This window comes from Ambystoma mexicanum, chromosome 9, assembly GCF_040938575.1.
Source record: "Ambystoma mexicanum isolate Mex_15411 chromosome 9, UKY_AmexF1_1, whole genome shotgun sequence".
In the NCBI taxonomy this organism is placed as follows: Eukaryota; Metazoa; Chordata; class Amphibia; order Caudata; family Ambystomatidae; genus Ambystoma; species Ambystoma mexicanum.
Window position 1 is genome coordinate 109,050,425 of NC_090931.1, and position 12,564 is coordinate 109,062,988.

The 12,564-nt window shown below is 47.9% G+C and overlaps 1 protein-coding gene across 5 annotated transcripts in view; it reads right to left on the reverse strand.

Annotated features, from left to right (window-relative positions):
- Positions 1 to 12,564, reverse strand: part of NCAM1 (neural cell adhesion molecule 1) — a 948,636-nt gene that overhangs the window by 75,772 nt on the left and 860,300 nt on the right. For all 5 annotated transcript variants that reach the window (XM_069614259.1, XM_069614261.1, XM_069614260.1 and 2 more), the window contains one exon: positions 12,410 to 12,534. In XM_069614259.1, coding sequence (XP_069470360.1) covers positions 12,410 to 12,534 — 125 coding nt within the window. The remainder of the gene's footprint in view (positions 1 to 12,409; positions 12,535 to 12,564) is intronic.

Here is a 12,564-nt window from a genome sequence, read left to right on the forward strand (position 1 = left end):
AGCAAACAGCCAAACAGCAGGAATCACAGCAGACGCCCTTTATGCGGCCGGGCTTAACGCCGCAAGGGTGTGCTGAGCTCTGTTTTGTGGGCCTGGGTAGGTCACGTGAGCAGTCACGTGACAGGCAGAGCTCCGCCTCCTCCTGGAAGCGAGCGAGCTGGCCAGTTGGGAAAAACGAAATGCGTGAGTTCTTAGAACTCCCAGCGCACGTTATCAAAATGCAGCAAGCAGCAAGAAAGTGTCCTCTCCTCACGGAAATTGCACACGCCGCTCGGCTGTGCTGAGCTGTTTTGTGGGCCTGGGTAGGTCACGTGAGCAGTCACGTGACAGGCACAGAGCTCCGCCTCCTCCTGGAAGCGAGCAAGCTGGCCAGTTGGGAAAAACGAAATGCGCGAGTTCTTAGAACTCCCAGCGCACGTTATCAAAATGCAGCAAGCAGCAAGAAAGTGTCCTCTCCTCACGGAAATTGCACACGCCGCTCGGCTGTGCTGAGCTGTTTTGTGGGCCTGGGTAGGTCACGTGACAGGCACAGAGCTCCGCCTCCTCCTGGAAGCGAGCGAGGTGGCCAGTTGGGAAAAACGAAATGCGCGAGTTCTTAGAACTCCCAGCGCACGTTATCAAAATGCAGCAAGCAGCAAGAAAGTGTCCTCTCCTCACGGAAATTGCACACCATACTGAATATTTCCATACATTGAAGTGTAAAGAAATTTCAAAACAAACTTCCCATAGCAAAACCTGTATGTTAACATAATTATTTATTAGCCCTACATTAAGGCTCCTTTATATGATCTTGTTTCATCCCAAATGCCACTGGTGCTGCTGACCACCTAACTCCACCCCTCAAACTTGAACTATGTGAGATTAAAAATAAAAGACAAACTTCGTGGATAAAGGACGGGTCGTGTAAAGATTTATACAAGAAAACAATGCTGGAGAAGGATAGCGGACATTTAAGTAGATTTGACTCCTCGATGTAATGCTTCGTAAATGTGTGCAGAGAAGACGATGTAGCACAAATGTCTCTAGCCGGTACTGCCTTCTGAAGAGCCGAGGAGGCTGCGACCCCTCCGGTAAATTGGGCCCCAAGCCCTGCTGGAACATCTTTACCTGGATTCTGGTAACATTAAGAAATGCAAAACACTATCCAGCAAGAGATAGTTTGCTTAGTAACTGCTTGCCCCAACGTGTGAAAACGCAATAAATGACTGGCCATCCTTCATGAAAGAGCTTGTTCTAGCCAGTTAAAAACTCAGCGCCCTCTTCAGATCTAACCCGTGGAGCCTGTCCTCTTCCTTAGAAGGATAGGGTGGAGGGTAAAATGCTGGACAATCAATTCTCCGACCCAGATGGAATTCTGATACCACCTTTGGCAAGAACGTCAGGCACAATGTTAGGGATACCTTCTCTTTAAAGAAAACTTCAGGAAAGGGGTTTTACAGAGAGTGCCCGCAATTCACTGACCCTTCTCGCAGACGTGACTTCCACCAGAAAAGCTGTCTTCAATGTAACGAGTCGGGTGGGAGTTGAACGCAAAGGCTCAAACTGAGCCGTCATCAGGAAGATGAGAATCAAGCTGAAATTCCAATCAGGGGCCACAAACGGCGAAATGAACCAGCCCCTTTAAAAACAGTCCCGTCTCTCGGATGATAAAGAAAGAACCTTGTTCTGGTCTCCTTTTAAAGCAAGAAAAATCCAATAGATATTCTTTAACCATGCCCACTGGCAGGCCTGATTTGGCTATGGCCAACACAAACTCCATCACTGAGGAGTTGTGACACAACATGGGATCTAGTCCCTTCACACCAAGCCATGGACTTTCTCCATCTACTCGCGTAAAGAGACCTAGTGGACGGTCAAAGTGCAGCCACCAAAACCTTCAGCATCTCTTTGTTGAAGTCCCAGTCCCCGTACCTCAGCATCTTAAGAGTGAAGCATGCAGGTTGAGGGTGGCTGGGTTTGGGTGAAGCACATGCCTCCGACTTTGTCAAGAGGTCCGGCCTTCGAGGAAGCAGGAGATGTGGACATACGCTAGTTGCAGGAGAGCTCAGTCAGTCCAGGGCGATAAGCATCAGGGGAGCCCTACATCTCTGCAACCTCCTGAGAACTCAAGGGATGACCATAATGGAGGCCGAAGACCAAATCCACCACTAATTTGTTTGTTTTGTTTTATTCGTATTTATATAGCGCACAACAGCCCGAGGACATTGTGGCACTTGTTACAGTACAAAGCTTAGTTACTTAGTCATTAGCAATATATATACAGGTTACAATACAGTTATATTACATTTGTGTTATATTACAATATACATGGCAGAAGTAGAGGAGGCAGTCCTCCACTTGCTAGTTGAGGAGAGTGGCCTTGAGATGGAAGTTTCAGCTCTAAGGGTGGCAGGGAGTGAGTTCCAGAGTTTTGGTGCAATATAGGAGAAGCCTAGACCTCCCGCTGTGGCTCTCTTTATGCGTGGTATGTGTAGCTGGTTGGTGTACTGAGCTCTGGTGGGGCGAGTGGATGTGGTCCTTGATATTGCTTCAGATAGGTATGCTGGAGCGGTTTTGTTGATGCACCTGTGAGTGATGGTGAGGATTTTCAGAGTAATACAGTCTTTGACCTGGAGCCACCGTGCTTCACGTCTGGCGTGGGATATATGGTCTCTTCTAGGGATGCTCATGGCGGCTCTGAGGGCATTGTTTTGTGTGGTTTGCAGTCTGTGAATGTTTTTGGCGGAGGTGCCAGCTAGAAGGGCGTTGTAATAATCGAGTTTGGCTCCTATAGTTGCTCTAGCTATGGCCAAGCGGTTGGGGGTTGATAAGTAGGGTTTAATGGTTTTGATGAGTTTGGTGCTGACCGCTGATGCAGAGGCTATGGCGCTGACTTGTTTGTTTATCGATAGATTTGCATCAATGTGAACACCTAGAGTCTTGACAGAAGATGATACGGAGATGGTTGAGTTGTCTATATTGAAGTTGTTGTATTGGGGGCTTAGTTTCGATAATGTGTTTGTCCGGCCCAGGATGAGAATTTCAGTCTTCTCCCTGTTACGACAGAGGCCATTGATTGCCATCCAAGTTTGGATAGTGGCATAGATGTTGTGAAGGGCTGTGGCGTCTTGGTGATAGAGTCCAGATAGGGGTAAAAGTACTTGAGTGTCGTCTGCATAGTTTGTATATGCAACACCCATGGAGTCAAGTAGGTCAAAGAGGGATTTTGTGAAGAGGTTATAGAGGGTGGGGGCTGTACAAGATCCTTGGGGGACACCGCAGTTTATAGTGGTAGGATCTGCGTTAGCTGTGTCGGAGTAGACCTTCATGGCTCTTCCTTCAAGGAAGGAAGTGATCCAGGATGCTGCTTGATTAGAGAAATGGGCTGCATGGGTGAGATGGGTGGTGAGTGTTTGGTGATCTACCAGGTCAAAAGCAGCTGATAGATCGAGGAGGAGGAGCAAGGCAGGTTTGCCTTTGTCCATGATCTGTGAGATTTGATTTTTTAGGTCTATTAAGGCGGATTCTGTTCCATGCCCGACACGGAAGCCGGATTGTCTTTTGCCTAGTATGGAGTTAGCTTCTATGTATGATTGGATCTGGATGTGAGCTAATGTGTCCCCCACCCAATGCCTCCTGGGGGGCATATGTCCTCAAACAGAACTGCTTGCATTCTGTGTTGTCCTTTGTCACAAACAGGTCCACCGATGGGGTGCCCCACCGCGTGAAGATCTCTGAAATGAGCTCTGGGCATAGTTTCCACTTGTAGGAGACCAAGCTCTGCCTGCTCAGAGCGTCTGCCAACCCATTGCCCACCCCTGCCAAATGAGTTCCAGAGGCTGAGACGTTGTTCTCTAACATCAAGAACAATAGCTACATAGCCTGCATGAACAGGGGCAGTGATCTCACGCCTTCCTGCTTGTTGACATAGTACATGGTCACAGTGTTGTTGTTAAAACTAGGACATATTTCCCCTGCATAGAAGGCGCAAACGCCGACAACGCTAGTCTGACTGCTGGCAGCTCTGGCAGATTAATGTGGTATCCTTTCTCCTTCTGGGACCAATGGCCGCTAATTTGGCGAGAGCCACAATATATGTATACATGTATTTATATTTGTAAAGCGTTATCGCCCAAGGGCATCTAGGTGCTGAAATATGCTCCCCAACCCTTCCGTGAGGCGTACATGACAACGTGCTCCTCTGGCCATGGCGCCTAGAAAGGTTCTCCTGCCAACATATTTGTCCTGTCGCTCGACCAAGTCATGTCATTCGCCACAGACCTCAACATTAGGAGGACATACAACATCTTGCCGAAGTACTGCGACCAGAGGCTCCTGAGAAGCCACTGAAGGGATCATATCGGGAAGCTCGCCTGCGGCACCAGAAAAATGCAGGATGCCATGAAGCCCAGTAGGCACAAGAACGCAGATAGAGAGTACGACTATGAGTGCCTTGTTGGTGACTTTCTCCATGTGAGGAAAAGCCTTCCCTTCCAGGGTATCCAAGACCTCTCTGATGAACTAGAACCTTTGCGCTGGTGTAGTCCATCATTTCTTTAAATTCAAGGAGAAACCCAAGTCGTGCAGTAGTGAATAGGTGACCTCGAGGTGCTTCGAAGCCTGTTCCGACGACCAGATCGGATCAGCCAATTATCCGAATATGGAAACACAAAGACGACGGCTCTCCTGCGACGGGCTGCAACTACTGCCATCAACATGGTAAAGACCCTGGAGCAGAGATCAAGCCAAAAGGGAACACTTTGAATTGGTAATGTGCATCCCTGATGACAAACCTTAGGAACCGCCTATACTTCCTGTGGCTAGGCACGTGAAAATAGGCGTCCTGAAAGTCCAGCAACACCAGCCAGAGCTTGGAGAGTTTCCCTCAACATCAACATTCTGAATTTGTCCTTCGTCAAGAATGTGTTCAAATGCCTGAGGTCCAGAATGGGAAAGTGCCCTCCCCCTTTTTTGGGGACCAGGCAATATCGAGGGTACCACCTGACCCTATTTCCTCAGATGGCACTTCCTCTATGGCTCCCTTCAAAAGAAGGAAGTCTCGTTCCAGCAGTCGGTGGGAGCCTGTCCAACGGTCTCTTCATAAACGGGAGGCAGTAACCCCACTGGATCAGCTGAAGGACCCAGGCTTCGGAAGCAATTTCTTGTCATTTGCCCAAAAATCAAGAGACTCTCCCTCCGACTGGGGTAGCATGGGGGGACATAAAAGAAGTGTCTGAGGCGCTGTCGGTGATGCGGCAATTATCGACTATCTCGACCCTCCTCTATCTCCACCTGGCTGTGGGAACATAAGTTGTCCCTGTTTGGGCTGGGGCGCTGGCACCCTTCTGGGAAAGGTGGAGTATCTCCTGTAACCTCGCCCTTTGGAACCAAAGACAAAATTCTTCTGTGAAGGCTGCTGCTGCGCTGCTAATCGTAGGGACTTCGCTGTAAGATTAGAGTCCTTGAACTTTTCGAGTGACTCATCAGCTTGGGGGCGAAGGCAAAGTCCAGCAGTTTCGATTGAACGTTCGGGGAAAACCCCTCAGCTCCTCAGATAAGCACACCTGCGCAGGACCATGTAGGTGCCCATGGCGTGACCTTTGCAGTCCACTGCACCCAAACCTGCTTGGAGGGCTTCCAGGCCATTTCCTTTGCATCAGCAAAGATCTCCAAGAAGCCATTCTTGACCTCTCCCTCTAGTAGCTGATCAGATGCTTCTGAAATGGTGCCCCATGGAGAGAATTTAGCAAAGGCACAATAGGCATTCATGGTTGGGAGCTCTGTGCCGACTGCCAGTGTCGTGCCCGAGTGTTGCCGGGTGTGGCCACAGGACCATGACTGGGTCCGCTATAGTAGCAAAGAACAGCAAAGGGCCCTCTGTCAGATTGGTCGTACTGCGATACCAGCTTCGTGGGAGCGCCATGCCAAATGCTACGACAACCTTCTCGATTGCCTTGTGGTATTGGGCGTTCAGGTGCGCTTACGGGTTTAACTGCTAGAATTCTACATCAGGAGATGTATCCAAGCCACTGGCATTGTTGAGGCCCTCAACCAGCCCAACAAGTATCAGGTCACCATTTTTGTAAAAGATTGACTGTATTGAGTTGAAGACATGGATCTGGTATCCGGTACAAAGGTTCAATCTTGCGAGGCTTCTTGGCCAGAGGGGGCTGCCGACGGTATTTGCACAGGAGTAGGTTTCTCCTTTGGGGTCTCGCTCAAAGGCATTCGACCTCTCTTAGCTGCGTTTGTGGCTGACGATATGGGCGCGGTCAGCGCCGGATCCACCGGCAGTATTGAGGCAGAAGCCGTACTAGCTAAGTCCTTTTCAAAGACTTAACATTTTCTTTTTGAAGTCCTCCCACTCCTCCCCTGGGTACAACGTATCCCTTTCATACAATGAATCGGAATCGTATCTGCTGTTTAACTTGTGTGAGTGGTGAGATTCACTACGCAAGTGCAACGTTTCTTGGACTTCTTGTGGTGACGTCTCTCCCAATGTTTCTCGGGTGTAGGCCTTCCGATATTGTGGTGCAAGGAACTTGGAAGTGACTTTGCAGGGATTTTGGCGGCGGTCTGCTGAGCGCCAGTTTTGCCATGTGTGTCTTTACTGCCTTTGATTTCATCACCAGAAAAGAACCACATCGCTCTGTATCACAACCAACTCAAATACACCACATACAGATAGTGTGTGGATCCGTGAGTGACAATTTAGAGTTGCAGTCCTTGCAATGTTTAAACACAGACAGTGTAGGCCCAGACAGGCTGAGGCTCTATCAAATTAGTTTGAATCGACTTTCACAAGCATATTCCGAATAGCATGCTGAGTACACGAGAAAAAGGTGCTGAGGTAAGGGGAGCAGTGCATTCCTTTAATACAGAGATTTACGTCACGTCTGTTGTCGAGGGGTTGCGTGACCGTATATGAAGGAGTCATTGATGATATCGAGAAGCACTACGCCCCCCGTCGAAAGAATTCCGAGCAACTGACACTGGATGGCTATCTATCAACATGAGGAATCTGTGGGAGAATGCCATCCATTGAAGTAGACCCCTTATATTTAGTCTGCCTAATAGAATTAAGCGGATTGCATTAAGACATAAGACACAATAGCACTTTGAAAAGACTGTCAAGCAATGTGGGTTTGCATGACCCCACTTTTCCATGCCACAAATTGGATTCATCCCCATTGTCTGTGTGTGGTTTCCCCCTGGTGCAGGTTTTATTGGCAAATCAAGTTAATGGCCTGGGAAGATGCAGGTCCCAATGAAGCTAGGTCATCCTCCATTTCAGATTAGGTAAGCTTGGGGACTGGAGGCGGGGAGACGGGACAAGCAAGGGATTCCCCAGAGAATACACAGTAATTGAGGTTATCATACTACACATGTTCCCCTTAGAAGCAGGGGCCTTGCTCTATTACAAGGACTCTTCCACCCAAAGTGTCTTCCGTTTTACCTATTACCTACATTAGGGGTTCTAGCCATATGTGGCAGCAGGTGAATTATATCTCCAGTACATGGTAATACGATCTTCAATACATGACAGTTTACAAAGCCTAACACAAGGCTTCAGTGACCCTTTGCATGACTGCAATGAACATTAATGGATCTTCAAAATAGCATCCTCTAGGTCTTTTGATATTGGGACATAGTTGGAAGGAATATAGGACACCCAAATAACATCTCGAAAAGGAGCAGGACCCTTGAGTTGCTCCTCCTGACCTTTGTCTGGCCCCTACCTGTCTTCGTCACAATCTTCTGTGTGGCCCATTTCTTGCATTATAAATGGATAAGTGCCTGCATACTCTTTTTCATCCTTTTGAAAATGAATAGTTACTTACTGTAGTGACTAACATACTCTTAGTCCATAGTCCCCTTTCCTCATGCTGCATAGGCGACCCTCGCGAGGGACAGGAGACGGAACCTTTTTCACCAAAATAAAACCTGTGCCCCCAATAAATTTAGAGGCGCGGCCCTGGGAGCATGTGCTCCCCTGACTCCGCCCACTGGTGTCACTCCTCAGTCCCCATTGACGCGTCGACAATATTTAACATTGCCTAATAACACCAGTATTAGGGGGGAGGATGGTGGGACGTATGGAGGATATGGGACTATCGACTAAGAGTACGATAGTCACTACGGTGAGTAACTATTAATTACTCTTACGTCCCGTCCCCTTTCCTCCATACTGCATGGGCGATTACAACTGAATATAGCCCGAGGGTGGAGAGGAGGCCCTCCTTAAGAAAACAGATTCCTTAGAACATCCTGTACGAAAGCCGCCTCTGACTTTAGAGCCGGCGTCCAAACTGTAGTCCTTACAGAAAGGCTGAAGGGGAGTCACAGGTGGGCGCCCTGCTGATGACCTGCCACGGTACCTGCCACTGGAATGCGATGGCCATGGCCTTGGCTCTGACAGCGTGGGAATGCATGTTAGCTGGAAGCGGTTTGTGCTGTTCCTCATAGGCCTCCTTGATGGCCGAAACCATCTACCTTGCTATGGAGACTTTGGATGCCAGATAACCGGGCCTTGACCCCCCAAAGGTGACAAACAGAGCGCCCGACTTGCGTAAGCCCTTGGTCCTGTCCAGACAGAATTTCAGAGCGCGTCTGACATCAAGACAGTGCAAGACCCTCTGAGCCTCGTCTTTAGGGTCGCCGAAAAACATAGGTAAGACTATCTCCTTGTTTAGCTGGAAAGCGGAGGCTACCTTAGCTAGGAATGCAGGGTGTGTTCTCAGGACCACCTTATCCTTGTGAAAAGTAGTATAGGGTTCTGAAGCCACCAGTGCCTGGAACTCGCTGACTCTGCGAACAGAGTTGAGGCCTACCAACAGAGCTGTTTTAATGGTGATCAGCCTGAAGTCCGCGGAACGCCATTAGCTCAAACGTTTTGTGCGCCAAGGTGCCGAACACTCCATTGAGGTCCCACACAGGGTGTGGTTTTTGATGGGCGGGAAGAGCCTGGTGAGGCCTGCTAAATGTCGCTTGACCACCGGGTTGGAAGAAGAGAAGAACTCCTCCTCTGAATTTCTGTAGGCCCCTATATCTGCCATATAGGTGCGAAATTTGTCCACCTGCATGCCTGAGTGAGCAAGGTGTGCAGAGAAGGAGAGCATATCATCCAATGTGCACTTAAGGGGGTCGATCTATTTAGAGTCCGCCCAGTGACAGAACATAGTCCATTAACTCCTTTACTGGCTCCTAGTAGCCGTGCTCCTAGTACCCTTAATGATTTCTAGGTTAGCCTGTGATAGGCCCAGGTGTTTCAGCATGACCTGCTCAGGAACCACGCTTCAAGGGCTAATTTCTGTGGAGCGAGGTGGATGACCCTGCCCCGAATGGGAGGCCTGTCAGAGAGGCTGACAAGCTCAGAGAACCACAGTCTCGTCGGCAACCATAAGCTATCAGAATGATGCTGAGGTGACAAGATTCCTTTATCTTGCAGATCACTCTGTGGACTAGGGGTGTGGGATATGATATGGCATTTATAACGCGCCTATAAACAAGTGTTTCAAGGGATGCTGTCATGCCGTTGTACTGTATCTGGAATGCGTCGCCCAGGGAGCCGGGGCTCTGCCCCTGCCAGGACGCAAACTGCTGGCACTTCTTGTTGTCTCACGAGGCAAAGAGACCCACCTGAGGATGCCCCCATCTGCTCAAGATCTCCAGTAGCACCTGATCGATCAGTTGCCACTCGTAATTGTCTGCTCCTAGTCTGCTGAGCCTGTTCGCCTCCAGGTTGGACTCACCCGGAAAGTGGATAGCCGACAGGTATATGTTGTTCTCCAGGGCCCATTCTCACATGCTGATCGCTAGGCTGCACAGTGGAGGGGGCCTGGTATCCCCCTGCTTGTTGATATAGTACATGCTGGTGGAGTTGTCTGTAAAATTGGCCCGTTCCCGCTGACGCAGAAAAGGGAACTGGCGCCGGTGGGCAGAGTCAGGGGAAGGAATGCCCCCAGGGCCACGCCCCGCACGCCTCTAAATTTAAAGGGGAAGAAGGTTTTTCTGGTGAGAAAAGGATCTGTCTCCCGTCCCTAGTGAGGGACGCCCCTTCTAGTATGGAGGAAAGGGGACGGGACGTAAGAGTAAGAAGGAATTATCAGCATCCTCCGAATGAACTTAGGACGGACTGATTCCTCGTACTATGCTATAATCACCTTCATGTATGCAATGTTCTGCTCAGTTGTCATTGGGCTGTTATCCTTAGATGTATTCTTCTCTTTTTCTGCATAATTCTTTTTCTTTGCATTTTGATTGTTTCCTTTTCCAATTCTTTGGTTTATTTTTTCCTTTCCTTCTCAATATGGCCTTTTCATTTGATAACTTCTCCATCTTTCAAATGAACCCTTCCCTGCTTGGGTGGCATCTTTTTCTTACGCTTTGGTGTTCAAGTTCATGATGACGCTGAGCAAAGCCATCTGTTTTCCATTGGCTGGTGCTAGAAGCATTTAGGCTGTTTGAACTGACATTGGTAGTACTGATTTTAGTAGGTGTAGCACCGAAAGAACTGACCTTAATGGACTTGCAGTGACAGTCTTTGACATCTGAGGGCCTCACGTCGCAGTTCTCTAGAGTTACGATGATGTATGAGTGGGTCATGGCATCAAAGGCTTTGGTAGTGATGCACTTGCGTAAAAGACCAGAGTGCCGATGCATTTGACAGGGAGTGACAGCATTGGGTGTGCTGGTGTCGGCCTTAACTGCAAACTGCTAGATGCATTGAACACTCTATGCACAATGCTACAGAGATGACCTGGTAGATCTCACACTCAGGGGTACTGTAGTCCGGGTAGAGGCAGTGTACAGCGACCAACCTCATCAGGCTCCACTTATCAATTGTTTGTCTGTCTGTACTTGTTGCATGGCTTGAAAATACTTTTCCCTTTCTTTTTCAGACATTCTGAGAGGTGTTGTCCCTTTCCTTGACATAGTAAAATTCAATCCGCATACTAGAAAACAGGCCAGCTGAACGATTTTCAAAATGTAATGTCACGAACAAACTCTTGAGCAGAGCTCAGAAAGGGCAATCCCTAGACTGACACGTGTGCTAAGAATCTGGGGTGTGAGGAGACAGGTGGCGATAGGTCAAGAGGACTGGTGGACATTAGGATAAAATAAATTCTAATGGCTTTTATGTAGGCCTCATACATAATGATGTTGGCAAATATGAATAAACTGGGAACAATGCTGTAATTTCTGTCTCACAGAGCAGAACCCCCAGCCCCCTCAAAGAGGGTATATTCAGTAAACATGTGAGCCATGAAAGGAACAGCGCTGGAAATCGTGTTCTTACGCCTATGCTCTACCCCGTTTTATCCATAATTGCGGAAGATTTATAAGCACCTTCACCACTGGGTCATTGACCGACGTCACCAAGAGATGCCCTTAGTCAAAAATGTTAGGCAGCAATGGCTCCCCAAACTGCACATATCTTCACTGCAGAAGGTATCCATGGAGTAATGTTTGCAGGGCACATGTGCATAGTAGCACACGTAAGACTTCCTCTGGGGCAGTGGTATACAACCTTTAGCTGTCTCGATCTTCTGGACTACAATTTCGATCAGCCCATGTCATCATAGTCAGTGGCGAGAGATTCTGAGAGCCATAGTCTAAAACATCTGGAGAGCCACAGGCTGCAGCCCCCAACTCTAGAAAAACATGTCTGTTGGAGCCAAATGAGGCCACTTTCGACCTCACCAAGTGCTGCTCATGCAAACCTTCAGGAGCTGCCATTTCTCTGAGAAGAGAATCGCAGAATGCAGTGTGCATTAGATAGATGAAGGGAGCATCAGTTTTCTATCTCTGGATAGATATCGAATTAGTTGCTAAAATAGATACTCTTTTAACCAATGATAGTACTTAATTGCAGTACATCCCTGTTTTAAACTAAAACATATATTTATATAACATAAAAACCTGTCTTCATCCAGGACGACTATGAGCCATGAAACCGGGCACAAGCATCGGCCACTGAGGTAACCAAATTGTTAAAAAAATCCCATTTCTCCATAATGAAATTTTCATATGAGTAAAGAAAAAAATCATTGCATAGAAGGGACCAAAACCGAATAAGAACACCATTCTGTGATCCTGGACGTTTGTTGGTTAACTAAGGGGACACTGCAAAGACAGCACACTTGGTCATTGTTATAACAACTCAGCTCTGCAGTCTATTCTTGAACACATGTGATATTCAAATACGTTTGGAACTGAGAAGGAGGCCTGTTAAAATGGTTGTCAGAAATGAAAATGGGATACTTTAAAATTCAAAATTGGAAATAACATTGCTTTTTACAAAAATGTGGCCATACTGTAAAAGTGTAACAACAGAGCAATCCAGTCAGGTCTATTTCCATTAACAAAACACAGTCCAACTTCATGTTGAGGGAAATCCATGAGTGAGACATAGTTCTGCAATACTTACTGCTCGGTAGGTAACCAGATAGTGCCTGATTGGGGATCCTCCATCATCTTGCTTGATTAGGTTCACTTTTATGGAGTTTCCGTCCTCTCCCATCTGTCCATCCAGCTTTGGAGCACTGGGTTCCCCTGTAATAATCATGTCAATGATGGTTAATG